Source organism: Poecilia formosa, unplaced genomic scaffold, assembly GCF_000485575.1.
Source record: "Poecilia formosa unplaced genomic scaffold, Poecilia_formosa-5.1.2 Scaffold145, whole genome shotgun sequence".
NCBI classification, from domain to species: Eukaryota; Metazoa; Chordata; class Actinopteri; order Cyprinodontiformes; family Poeciliidae; genus Poecilia; species Poecilia formosa.
This window is the reverse complement of record NW_006800084.1, coordinates 98,393-111,996: the sequence shown is the minus strand read 5'-3', so window position 1 is coordinate 111,996 and position 13,604 is coordinate 98,393. Positions and strand designations below refer to the sequence as shown.

The window sequence follows — 13,604 nt, the reverse complement described above, 5'->3', positions numbered from 1 at the left end:
TTACTCAAAATTATCCAACATTTCAATTGTATTATATAAAATGTTTTGAATTGATTTGAATTGCATAATGAATGAATAGTCCCACAGGATCTTAGCTCGGTCATTCTCCACCACCTTTGGAGGTGTTCCCCACTTTGATCTCGGGGCTTCCAGTCCATATTCTGCACAGATGTTTCTGTACACTATGCCTGCCACTTGGTAATGTCGTTCCATGTAGGCTGTTGTCCCTGCCAGCATCTCGCACCCTGCTGTGTGCTGGACTGTCTCAGGGGCCTCCTTGTACAACCTACACCTTGGGTCTTGTCTGGTGTGGTAGATCTGAGCCTCTATTGCTCTGGTGTTTAGGGCCTGCATATATATATATATAAACAATGATCTGCTGTTTGTTAAACTGGCGATATACACTATCTGGATGCTCAAAAAAATAAAGGGAACATTTCACTTTAATTTTGTGTGTGGCTCCAAATCCAGGCCTCCATTGGTTAATAAATTTGATTTCCATTGATGATTTTTGTGTGATTTTGTTGTCAGCACATTCAACTTTGTACAGAACAAAGTATTCAATGATAATATTTCATTCATTCAGATCTAGGATGTGTTATTTGAGTGTTCCCTTTATTTTTTTGAGCAGTCTATATATACATATAACTTTTATTGCATTCCTTTAAAAGTGTATGATAACGTAACGCACCAATGTTTTGAGCTTTCTGGCTCCTGATGTTGCTAAGCTTTACGTAAACTTTTATATTTACCAAGGGCAAAATAAATATGCAAATATCTTAAGAGTGCCCGTAAAATAAGTCCAAACTGTGCTACCAGTACCTGTGAGAACCATGACAGTCAAGCACTTCAGCTACTGAGAGGCTAAAACCTGCGAGACAGTACTTAGGGAAAAGGAACACCCGAAGTTACTTCTGGGTTACTTCCTTCCACTTTCCCGTGATGCACTGCGCTTGTTGCTGAAGAAGCATTTGAACGTTGTTAAAATATTAAGACATGCAGCAAAACAAGCGTCCTCATGTCAAGTGTGTTTTGAGCGTGAAGTAAAGCTAAAGTTAAAATGTAATGCTAACGGTCACCTCTAGTATGCTATAACTCGTTACTACGGCAACGAGGACTGATGTAACACGACGGAGAGTAAAAACAGCAACATTCGGCCGAACAACTCCAACAGTGTCCCGTTTTCTGTAGGATTTTCAGTCTCCTGTTGCACATGGAAAACCAAATCTTCGGAAAGGAGAGGCTTATAGTGCCAAATGACTTCACGACACCAAGTATGTTCCGTACTTCATGTTAGATTAATCTCGGTTTAGCTTGTCCTACTAACTCCCAGGAGAAGGGTCCTATCTACCCTAGTTGTCTGTTTTTAATAGGTATCTCTTAAAAATATCATGTCACAGTCAGATTTTGTATCGTTTTGTTCATAAATTATTTAGCCTCGATAAAACCCACCCCATCCTTTAAAGTGCTTCAGTGCAAACATGCTTCTAGTGACATCACGTAAATGATAAGTCAATTGCTGTTATTATTAAGAATATTTTTACATATATATTTTTTGTATGCACTCGTCCTTTAAAGATATTTATTTGTACTCCGAACAACAGCTGCTCTTTGAACCAAGTCTATGAACGGTATTTGGATTTCAGAAAATATAACAGCTTTGAAGGTTTTAAATAAAAAAAAATCAATTTAGTAGTATGGCAAGTTTTTTCAAGACTATGTCTTGAATAATATTTGTGTTAGTCTTAATTTTGTACATTTGCTCAATCATTGCTTCTGTATATCTGTTGATCTAGCTGTCAGTCTATTATTTTCTTGGCTGTTTTAAGCTTTGGTTTAGAAATGTGGCTTGTTTTACTCTGTGACAAAACTACAAGTCCCATGATGCATCACAATAATGCTGTTAATCTGCTTCTGAAACTGGCTTACTGTAACATTAGGCAGTTAAAATCAAAATGTTCCTCTGTTATTCCCTATCATTTGCTTAGTCGTAGGAAAGTATCCATTCAAGTATGTAGAAAGGTTTGAATTGAAAACGGAAATTTCAACACTGAATCCACAGGTTTTTTTACCCTACCATATATTGTTAGTGTCAACGTTACATATCTGGGGTCTAAAATAATTTAAGTCACACATAAAAGCAAATAATTGAGTTGACAAAGTTAGAGTTATCATGTTTAATTTTTCAAGTAAGCTAAATATAAATGATTAATTGACATAGGTTCATCTCTGTGTTTATATTTAACTCTTAAATTAATCTTTTTGCAGAAGCCTTTTACAGTAGAGCAGTTTGTGAAGAGAACAAGTTCAGACAGGAATTGGCAGATTTTATTGTCCAAAAAGTTATCATTTCAAGTCAAGCTGCTATAAAAACATTTTATCTGGTTAAATCATTCTACTAAGATATTTTTAGGAGTCCAATGTTTCGTACAGCTTCAATCCACTATGTTGATGCCCCTTAGGATGCCATCTACTGAAATCCACACAAAGCAAAATTAGCAGTTTTTTGTCCTGTGTACTCTTTGAAAACCCTATTGGTATATTCTGGTTAATTTGAGAGTATGAGACAGCATCTTGAACAGCTGAGGATTTTATCAGGTTTTGCTTTGAAACACAAGTGATGGTTCGTCCTGCTTGTTAATGCACATCTACGTATACTTTGTGTAACTTAATTTAGGGAATATTCAGGAGGATCTTGTGCCTCCATCACATTTTGCATCGACTGTCCCATCGACTGAAGCTCAGAGAGCCTCAGGATCAACATCCCAACCACATCCTCCACACATGCGCTGGGTGAACCAAGCAATAACAGGAACGCCACCAGGGGCTCCCAGCATTCTCAAACCATGGCTCGCCATCACACAGACCCAGCAGGAAACTTTTGAGATGAAGAAGGAAAATCAGAGAATCATGACACTACGAGGAAACAGCAGAAGAGGAAGGATGTCTGCAGATCCCCTGTCAGATGTTAGAACTGGGTATTTCCATTGTGTTTCTTTGAAATATTGTCAGACATGAAATAAGCACAGGTGGGTTGGATGTTATACTCTCTTCTAATGCAGATCTAGAGAGTGGAGTGACCAGTGGTCTCGATGGGACTCAGAGTGGCTACGGGAGGCTGAGAGGTCAAAGGGTCAAGTGGAGGCCCTAAAGGAGACATCAGAGAGGTACAGGGAAGAACTGAGAGACAAGGACATCACTTTGAGCAGGTATCCGAACAGTTCATGTTGTGCAATTAAACTTTGTCGTAGTTTAGTTTTACATTTGTTTGACTTTAGGGAGTGTCAAAAGTGCCACAATTCAATTAATAAATAAAGCAATAGATTCTTACATTTCATAAATTGTTTATAAGTAAAAAGTAATTGCAAAATAGTGTGTCAAGTTTATATTAATTTAAATATTTATTTAAATTAATAGCTTGCAAATAGTATCCCTGGAAAATTAAATATTCCATGCAGCACGTGAAGAGTTCATTTAATCTGCCAGTCTTGCCCATTTAAAGTCAATGGGTGGGGCTAAAACTGTTCCAGTCAAGACGATTGATCGAAAGTGAGGTTGCTATGCCGTTTAACCAATTAGCTCCTCCGTATAGTAGTTAAAGTAGGTTTGTTGCGTGTAAAAAACTAAGTCGTACAAACTGAAATTATTGTAAAATAACCTACTACCTTATTACACAGACCTGTTCTACTCCATGTCTACACAGTTAGCTGTTCAGCCATTCACAAAGCATCATGGTGCTGTGCAAAATGCCATGGTGGATCTAGTGCCAGCTTAGAGATGCAGCTCTTCCTCAGAGCCGCAGTTTCCAACCTTCCGAGGTTCCGCATCACAATGCAGTGACTCCCCCCATTCAGCTCCTTCAGACTAGTCAGCAGTAATTAGCAAACACCTGCTGGAACTGCACATCTGCTGAGCTAATTAGACAACCATTTCTCAGTGAAATGCTGGTTAAAAACTTTTTTAAAGGGTTAACAGAGGAGAGCTGTTGTGACTTCCTGAAGGCGGAGTTTCAGAAAAAGTAGGAGTTTCTTAAAGAGACAACCCCAATTTCAACGCCTCAAATTTCAAAGTCAAATCTTTTAAAAGTCGTGTGTGTATATATATATATACACACACGACTTTTAAAAGATATATATATATATATTACATTTTTTAACAACTGAATTTAACAGTTACTTGATTGTGGTATAAAATGACATTATGTGTCAGGAAAATACATTATTCTGCCCCTTTAATAAAATGGTCCATCATTGTGTTTACTTTTGACCAGCCAGTGTCTACACTTTTACATACAGCTACAGTTACATTCAAAATCGTATTTATTCCTCATTTTAATTACGTTTAATTAAATATTGATATATTCATTTATTCAAAATGTTATTTTAATTATTAATTGTAAAAATGATTATAATTATAGTCTCTTTTTTTGGGGATTGTGATATTTTTGAACTTCCACATTTATCAACTATGAGCCGTAAATACATATTTTCTTTTCAATCAACCTAATGTGGGAGCAGACAGAGGCAGGAGATGGAAATGATGCACGACGAACTGTCAAAGGCTAAGATTGAACTCGACCGACTCAGAGAGGCGCTCAGTCTCAGCAGTGAGCAGAAGGAGGAAATGAGCTTACAGGTAATGATGTTGACTGACAAAACATTTCATTTCGACACTCCAGCAGACAACAGCCACCGGAGAGTTACGCTCCTCTTGTAACACTCATCTTTGCAAGACACTCTGCTGCTTTAATACAGCTTTCAGTCTTACTAATAGCCTACGGTGACCTTTAATTTAGCAGGTTTTAAACATGATGAGACTCAGAAATTAAGGGTGTTTTTGTTGTTTTTGCTTTGTCGTTTGGGCTGAAACCTCTTTTGCAGGTTGAAAAACTGCAAATAGAGTCCAGTGAGCTAAGGAGAGACGCAGAGAGGAGTGAGGAGTTATCCAGGGAGCTCGCTCTTAAGGCCGAAATGAGCCGGTTGCTGGCCGAAGAGGAGGCCAAACAGCACGGTCTCAGACTGATGGAGCAAAGTGAAGAATTGAAGAAGAAACATGAACTGGAGGTATGACATTAATCTTCTTTTTTTGTTGTTGTTTAGGGAATATAAACAGTCGTAATCCTAAACTTTTTTATATCCAAATTGTAATTATCTTCCTTTTAGGCGAATGGTATGTGGCTAACAAATGCTCATTAGGTGGCATCAGCTCAGCTGAGCTGAAACGGTGAAGCAAGTGGAGTGAAACCTTCACCTTAAGCTATTGCATCATTATTTGTTGGTGCCCTGAAATTCTCCATGTTTGCCTCTCTTTTTTCTCAGCTTCAGCAGTTGAATGTATCCCGTTGTGCAGAGCTGGGTGCAGCCAGAAAAGCAAACAGTGACCTACAGGACAGACTTCAGTCACTGACCGCTGAAGTGCTGCAGCTGAAAAGTGCTCTGGTGGAGGTATCTACAGAGAGAGACGGGCTGAGAGAACATTTAAGGTCCCACAATTAATTTAAAACTAAATGGAGCAAAGAATCCAAAGCGCTTTGTAGAGAGATTCCCTTGTTTTCCTCTTTGTCTGATAATGTTGCTTATATTTCAGCCAAATGGGACAAGCCTTTGAGACACAATCTGCAACACTGCACAGCCTCAGAAATTACATCGGCCAGCTCGCCCCCGAGAAAGGAGAGAGAGAGCGATTAAACGAAGCTGTTGAGGTGAAGAGAATCCAAGCAGTACTGATCGAATGAACCTCCGCAATGTTGCTGCGTGACGCTTTTATTTTCTCTTCTCACATTATTAAAAGAAGCAGTAACTAAGCAAGTGAAAACCTAATTTATGCAGCAACGCTTGTATCACAATAATCCGCAGCTTTTCTGTTCTAATCTTGTCTATTTTGCAGAGGCTGAGCAAAGAGAAAGCAGCTCTTGAGACGACCACAGAGCTTCTGACAGTCAGGCTTAACTCTGTGAATGAGATTCTCGCCCTCCAAGAAGAGGAGATAGTGAAAAGTGTGAGTGTTTTGTTTTTTTCTCCCCCTTCTGCACAGCAATGCAGGTCAGAAGCCTTTTAACTGAAGACTTTGAGCAGCATCTGCTGCATCTCTGTAGCCATCTGCAATGTTTTCAAAGAAAGTCTTACTAGAACATCCAGGTGTGAAGGAAAATGTTTTGGCACCTTTGGTAAAAAGGTTAAAGATAAACGTGTATTTTTTTGCAACAGCAAAATCTCCCCCTGGCATTTCATTTGATTAAACTGATTTGGTTTACAATACGTCATGTTACAAGTGCCACAAATAGTTGTTCTTCTAAAAGTCCCCTTCAAGCTTAAAAAAAGATTCGAAAAGCCCTTTCTCTGTATTCTTCCACCTTGAAATATTATGCTAGCAATGCTTTTGTAATGAAACAAACAGAACAAAACCAACAACATCCTTTTTTTTTCTTTTTATTTGTTCATTTTATTTGTTTTTTAGATTTTTACCTGCTGAAAAAATATGCTCAAATGAAAAGTTTTCTAAAAATTTCTTGGTGCGGTTAAACTAGTGATATAAAAGATGAATTCATTTCCAGAGCTTTTCACACATCCTTATCGGGGGGGGGGGTCACTAAATGTGGAGGGAGGCTAAATAAATCATCCACTTTCTCATTTTTCCATTGGAGGTCACAGAGGGTTTAAGTGGGAACGATGTCGGACAGAAACACAAAACCCCAATTCCCTCAGCTGACTTGAATGGCGCTGTAAAAATTATGTATATGTCGTCTTCAGCATTTTAACTTTTGAATGCCATCATTACAGGCAGTTAAGCTAAACATTGCTTTGAAAAAATTTCTTAATGCCTTAAAATTTTAAGTGTAAAGAGATTTTCATCTTCTAAAGAGGAAGTTGCTCTTCAGTGATGCGCTGTTGCATAAAAAAAAAAAAAAGCACTGACCATAAGATTCAATTCCTGGAAACACGTGTCAGTGGATGGATTCAAACATCAGGGTTCCAGGAAAACCATTTTATTCGCCATTATCAGTGGCCATGCTATGCTGCTTAGCTTTCATGGCAGGCTATGTTGTGGCAGAGAGTCAGGGGGAGGGTCTGAGTTTTGCGTACATGAGGTTGATTAACAGTTCTAAGACCCTCCTCCGGGCTCTGATTGGTTGTTTCTGAACAAGCGGTGTATTTCTGACGATGGCTGCTGGACCACAGAGAGGAGGCAGAGGAGCTTGATTTTTTTTTTTTTTTCACAGATTATCTGTCAGGACATAGTGGCAGTTTAACCAATTTACTTACAGCCTTAAATGACCAAAGTTTAGCTTTAAACTGGTGGAAGTTCAAGGAACTACAGGTCTGTAGTCAAAGGGAAACAGTTAAATCAAATGTTAAGGTTACTTATACAACACTATAAATATATTTAAAGATGCTACATAAATCTGTGGAGAAGACAGTCGTTAAACTTCTTGAACTTCATAAATGTCTACCTTTGGAAATAATATTTAACGCTCTGAAAGTATTGTAATTGCGTTGAGCTTCGGCTACAGTGACTGATGTTTGAGTTTCTTGCAGACCTCAGGAGATCCTCTGATGAAGAGTGGCTGCAGGGGCCTTCAGGTGCTTCATCTGTGGAGGGAGAAAGTATTCAAGCTGTGTGTCCAGCTTCGCTCAAAAGACATCGAGATACGAAGAGAGAAGGACAAACTTCTCTCAGAAGTATGTGAAACTTTCTCCGTCTAATCCAGAACGTTCGAACGGGGGATAACGGGAGTCGTTGCTCGTTTCAGGTGAGCTCCACGGAGCTGCAGCTCCAGCAGGAGCAGCACCGAGCGAGCGTGCTTCAGCACAGTCTGCATGACAGAATAGCTGAGCTGGACTTGGCGAGAGTGGAAAATGAGGTGAGAACATGAAAACCTGATGACACGCCACACATTTGGGTCTAGTTAGGAAATGAGAAAAGGTGTGTTCATCACGAGCGCGGTCAGCATCGTGATACGCGATGCTGACCGCGCAAAAACCTTTGTAAGAATGGAAGAGACCGTAACAGATTTTTTTTCTCGCACATACAGTTACAGATGTGTTGTTTTTTTGTTTTGTTTTTTTCATACTAGACATTAAAACAGAACCTCGCCACGGCTCACAAAGAAAACACAGAACTGAAGTCACAGAACCTGAAGGTGGAGGCTGACAGTAAAACGCTGACAGAGGCTCTTCAGAGGTACAATGACATCATCGGCATTTCTCAAACGTTTTTATCAAACATGATTTTTTTTTTTAATGCAGCTAATTCCTGATTTTCAGGTTCAAACAGCAATTTGAAACCAAGCTGGCGGAAGTGGAAGCAGCTAAAGCGACGCTGAGCAGCTGTGCACAGAGACTTTGCTTTGCCAATAGGAGAGTGGAGATAATCCAAGGTAGCGTTGCTACCGCTGCAGGCAGTTGTTGATTGTTATTAGCTCAATGTGGGTAGCATTTGTGTGGAAGAGAAAGTTCGTCACACTTTTTGCTTTGCAGGTTTGGTCATGAGGAGGACAGCGCTGAAGAAAGTAGAGCTAGCTTCCAAACATTTGGAACAGGATAACGACAGGTAGGATTTGAAATTTTAGGGGGTTTTTTTCTTGAATTTCATGGTTGTAAAGAATTGTGAAACATTTTTTGATGTTTTTTTTTTTTTTGCAAAGCAATGCATATAGAAAGTCACTTTCTCTCAGTGGTTCTTTTAGCCTAAAGTCTCTACCCCTTGTCTCGTCCATCTTGGTTCTTGTTGCCTGGCAGCATCAGTAACTTGAAGATCGAGCACAGATCAGTGTGCGAAGAGAGAGACCAACTCGCTCAAGAGCTCAGAAGAACCCCAGAGCTCATCGAGAAAGCCCTGGCCGACCTGAAACAACAATGTGAGACCCTTTTGATAAAATGTCATTTATAATTTACTGTGAATCCATGTTTAAGCTAATGAATGTGATTTTTTTTTTTTTTTAAACGTCCTTCACAGATGAGAGTAAAGTGAGGCAGCAGCAGCAGGACCGGGAACACAGCTGCACAGAGGTCAGGCTGGCTGAGGCTGCTAAGGAGCAAGCTGAGCAAAGCTTGCAGGAGATCCAGGCCCAGCTGGAGGAGAGCAACGCCAGTCTGGAGAGACTCCGCTGTGAACTGCTTCGCCAGCAAGAGCAAAGCGAGCATGGTGAGGCAGCGGCTATTTTAGGATCCTTCACTGCCCTTTTTGTTTCTTTTTTTTTTTCTCTCTCCCTTGTTTTTCCTCCTCTGGTCACACATGTTGACCCAGGTAATCAGGAGCTGTAGTGAAACAATTTGAGGGTTTGTTACAATCTTAAAAGCACACTGGATTCAAGAAGTCAGAAATAGTTCATTTAAATAGTTAATCAAAGAAAATGAACTGTTTTCTTTGTTAAGAAGCAGCTTAGAGTAGATGCTTCTTGTAAAACAGCTGTAATGATTTGGAAAATAAGAACCGGTCCCCTAAGCAAAAATAAATATCCACCAGTAAACATACACTTGAAAAAATGCATGTAAATGTGTCTTGTTTATAGATGCATAAAAAGGGTAAATTTGTTTTGTTTGTCGTGTTTTTTGTTTTAATTGGCCAAAACTTGCACTAAAAGGATTTTGTAGGGACTGTAGTATGCTTCCAGCAGAATATATATATGCATTAATTATTAATGAATTTAATAATTTATTCTTAATTAACCTAGTAAAATGTAACAAGTCATAATTTATACATATAGCCTATCAATTATGTAAGCCATTATTACAGTTTTGTTTCTTAAACTGTAATAAAATATATTGATGGAAACACAATTAGTATCTTTGTAAAACTATCCTCTCCCCATTTTATGCAGTTGTTCAAGAGCAACATTTTAAGTCATTTATAGGATGATAAATAAATGCTACATACAATATTTTATTACAATTTAGGCTTTTTAAGCAAAAAACATCTATCTGAATATCACAGTCCCAACATCTCTGTCCTGTTTTCTACTTGATTCTGAGAGAAAAAAAATAAAAAAAATTATTGCTAAATTATCCAAAAAGATACCCATATTAAAGATACCCAAGTATCTTTAATACGGCCGTAAATGTACCAAAGCTGCATGATCGTACCACCTTTTAAATGTTTAGTTTCTCACTGGTTTATTTTGTACTTCAGAAGGTAGAAAGCATCAGAAGCTTGTTTCTGAATAAGTAGGACTCTTGTGGATGAGGCGCAGATGTGCAGCCACGGCTGGATGACCGTTTGGCAGGCAGACATGTGATGACCCACACTGCCTTAAACAGTAGCCTAATGCAGTTGTTGCCAAACCTTCCTTCAGAGGACGACCCAACAACACGCTACACTTAAGAGCGTAATTATGACTGATTCTCTTGCACATAAACACAATAAAAACCGCCTGGGACTTCAGAATGACAGAAAACCCGAGTGAAATTCGGGTGAGTCAATCTGGAATATGGAAATTAAAAATTTGTAGGAACCCAGCTTTTTTTTTTTTTTCAGCTATGATCAATCTAAATGAAACAATAATTATGTTTGATTGTTGACTGGGTAGCATCAGATTATGCTCTCAAATTCTGGTGCAGTTAAATCGGGTTGCTGAGTCGTACCAACTTATAAAGAGTCGGTCATTCTCCATTCACATGGCTGTGCGCTGCTTGTTAGCTCCGGCTAAACGTCACCACAAACATCTCTACATGCGACACACACTAGCGCACAGTTCTGACTCTCCCTCTGTCCCAAAACAACCAAATCCAAATGTAGGATGAACGTTCTCTCACTGTGTTGCACTGTTTTTGTCGCAGGCAAGTGGCACATACAGAGACTAAAGTTGGCGCTGCTGCTTTAGGTGCGTTTTGCTTTAGTAATCACTTACATTCCTGGTTCTCTGAGGCCCTCTTCAGTTTCCACGTGGGGTTCTTTAAACAATCTTTCCTGCGCTTCTCTTTCCAGTACTTATTATTGTGGGGCCAGACCTGTAATGAGTTTGAATCATTTATTGGTGGCAGTCTCAGCTCGCCATTACAATTCACCTTTCAAACAGAATACGCATTAAAATACTTTGACTAATCCATTCTTTGCACGTTTATAAGGAGGCTGTAAAAACAGTTGTCATGGGGTCGCTGCTCTGATTTATGCTCTCACTGACAAATTTGTCCGTTTAAGTCAAAGGCCTGAAACGTGGCTGTAAGAGCGAAGACGCTCTTAGTAACTTTTCTAAAAGCTGAGTATAATTTTAAAAACCTAATTCTTCACTATTAAATACATTTTATGTTGCAGGTATTAAGGTTGACAACTTGACTAAATGGTGTAAGATTTGGCAATTGGTTGCACTGTATTTTATTTGGGGTGTCAGAGTTAGGAGGGTGGAATGCAAATGCACCCCACACTTTTCAGATTTTTTGCAATTTTTCTTTTCACAATTAAGCACTGCTTTGTGATGCTCTGTCATATTAGATTTCTTTTAAATGCGTGGGTGTTTGTGCTCTAAAGAAAAAATAATGACGGGGGCACAGACCCGAGAATCCATGCTGCACTCATAACACGGAAGCTGACATGAATAACAGATTTTAAGGGGAAGGGGAAAGGGAAGGCTGGAATCACAGGGAGTCAACTGGAGACATGCTTGCAACCACAAGCAGTTTGATTTATACACGAAACAGTGGTGCCTTTCTTTGACCTCTTTGCTGCCGTGCTTTGGGTTATGCTTTTTCTTATTATTTCTTCTCGTTCAGCCCTGCTGGAAAGAGTGTCCGAGGTCGAGAGCCGATGTGGAGAGAAACTGAGAGAGATGGAGGCCCAAGTTAATGTGGCCAGGAGAGAACACACCAAAGCAGGTATTGTACTCGGCCCCCAGTGCCGCCTGAAACCTCAACGAAGGAGAAGGAGGTTATATTTTTTAATGCAGGCTGCGATATAACGCGACTGGATCTGTTTGCGTAGTGCGTAGCGGCCAAATATACCAGCTTGTCCCCTTGGTTTATGAGATGTCTGCGTTGTCTGTTGCAGTTATGACTTTGCGGGAGTTTCAGCGAGAGGCAGCGAGGAGACGTGACGAGACGAGAGGAACCCGACATTTGGATGTTGACGAGCTTGAAGCGTTTAATAAACAACCGAAGGAGATGGAGCAGAGCAACGACTCAGCTTCTGTAAGAAACAAAAAAATAAAAAAAAAACATTTGAAATGTTTTTATTTTTGCTTCACCATATAAACTAACTTTGTTCCAGTTCAGGGTTATTGAAAGATGGCCGACAGGAGACTACAGGCACGGTCACACAACAGCTGGACAAAACTCTTCTCCTCACCTCAACCAAGAAAACCCCCCAGGAGCCCATCTACCTACAGGTATTAATAAATGTCCTAATCCTGAATGTGTCTGACAGGCACCTTTTCTTTTTTTTTCTTTGAAGTTCTGACATTTACACAGGTGCTTCCGGTCTGACCAGCAGCCTGTCTGTATCTTCACAGAGCGACTGCTGAGCTTTTTGGAGGAGCTCCATACGCTCAGTGCCGCCGTGGTAAACAGCTCAGAGGACTCTGCAGAGGAGGACGGACAGAGCGACGGCGGTGTGAAACCATCAGCAGACAGTCTGCACAAGTAATACCTGGAGATGAGTCACTGAAGAAGCCAAGGAGAAGGCGCATTGCATGTGTACAAAAAGGTGGGAAGTGGTGTTGATGCCTCTTAAAGCCGACTGGAGCAGGTGGACGAGCCAGACATCAGAAAACCTGTGCATAGGGATGCAACAGCCGAGGTGGGCTGGGACTGTGTAGATGTGTTTTGCTAAATTATAAATCTGTCAAAACATACTGGGTTTTTATCTACCGAATATATGTATTTAAATCCTTGTAGTTCCTTTTTCAATAAAACTACGTAAAGTATAGTTTGAGATAGAGTTTTTCTTTGAGAGTTTCCAAATAATCTAAGCGATCTTACTGTCGAAGGTAACTGTCAGAGCAAGGGCATCAAAAGGTGAATAGCCTCATCACACCGTGGTACCATAAGACAGACATCAATAATTGGAAAAAGTAAGTAACACAATGTTTTCCCATAATTTATTATAAAGAGAAGTCTTCCAAATTAAAACATGGAAGTCTGATAGCTATGCTGAAGGAGAAGCAGGGATTTCAGGTTCAGGTTGAGTTCCACACGTGACAACAGCTACGTATATTCTCCATGTCTGGTCTAAGAAGTTGGGTTGAAATAGAGAATCCTTTTCTTCCAAAGAAAATATCCACCTCTGGCTGAAGTTCCCCAAAAGCTTTTGGGGGATGGTGGAGAACTTTTGCTCGGAAGCATCGGCGATACGGTCATTCCGTTACATGGGATGCAAAAGAAGGCAATTATTAAATTGAATCAGAAAGGAATGATTTGTCTTCATCTCATATTTACACATCAGAAAAAATGTGTGTGAATTTTTTTGGCATTACTATGCAAGTCTCTTGCAACATCTGGCTGGTTTCGTTATTGCCCTGTCTTTGCTGTTTTACGTCAAACCTGGAGTCTAGACTGCGTATAAATTAAATGGCACCTTCTTCCACATGTTTGCTGTGTCCCCTACATCGTGGTTGGAGGCAAACTGTACTTTGGACGTCTTATGGCTTTTTTAAAGGCTAGATTCATGGTCTGCAT

The 13,604-nt window shown here is 39.8% G+C and overlaps 1 protein-coding gene across 1 annotated transcript; it reads left to right on the top strand.

Moving 5' to 3' along the window:
- The first annotated feature begins 926 nt into the window (after nt 1-926).
- Nucleotides 927-12,860, top strand: cchcr1 (coiled-coil alpha-helical rod protein 1). The gene is made up of 19 exons (XM_007563106.2): nt 927-1,274; nt 2,678-2,978; nt 3,063-3,209; nt 4,518-4,635; nt 4,881-5,063; nt 5,319-5,482; nt 5,587-5,701; nt 5,887-5,997; nt 7,536-7,679; nt 7,751-7,861; nt 8,075-8,181; nt 8,265-8,377; nt 8,478-8,550; nt 8,739-8,857; nt 8,956-9,144; nt 11,706-11,807; nt 11,980-12,119; nt 12,199-12,316; nt 12,440-12,860. The coding sequence occupies exons 1-19, from the start codon at nt 1,214-1,216 to the stop codon at nt 12,571-12,573; spliced, it is 2,550 nt and encodes an 849-aa protein (XP_007563168.1). The 5' UTR covers nt 927-1,213; the 3' UTR covers nt 12,574-12,860.
- The last annotated feature ends 744 nt before the right edge of the window (nt 12,861-13,604 follow it).

Coding starts and splice junctions, on each gene's coding strand:
- cchcr1 (XM_007563106.2), top strand. CDS start 1,214: ATGGAAAACCAAATCTTCGGAAAGGAGAGGCTTATAGTGCCAAATGAC. Junction 1,275..2,677: donor AAATGACTTCACGACACCAA/GTATGTTCCGTA, acceptor AACTTAATTTAG/GGAATATTCAGGAGGATCTT. Junction 7,680..7,750: donor AGGACAAACTTCTCTCAGAA/GTATGTGAAACT, acceptor TGCTCGTTTCAG/GTGAGCTCCACGGAGCTGCA.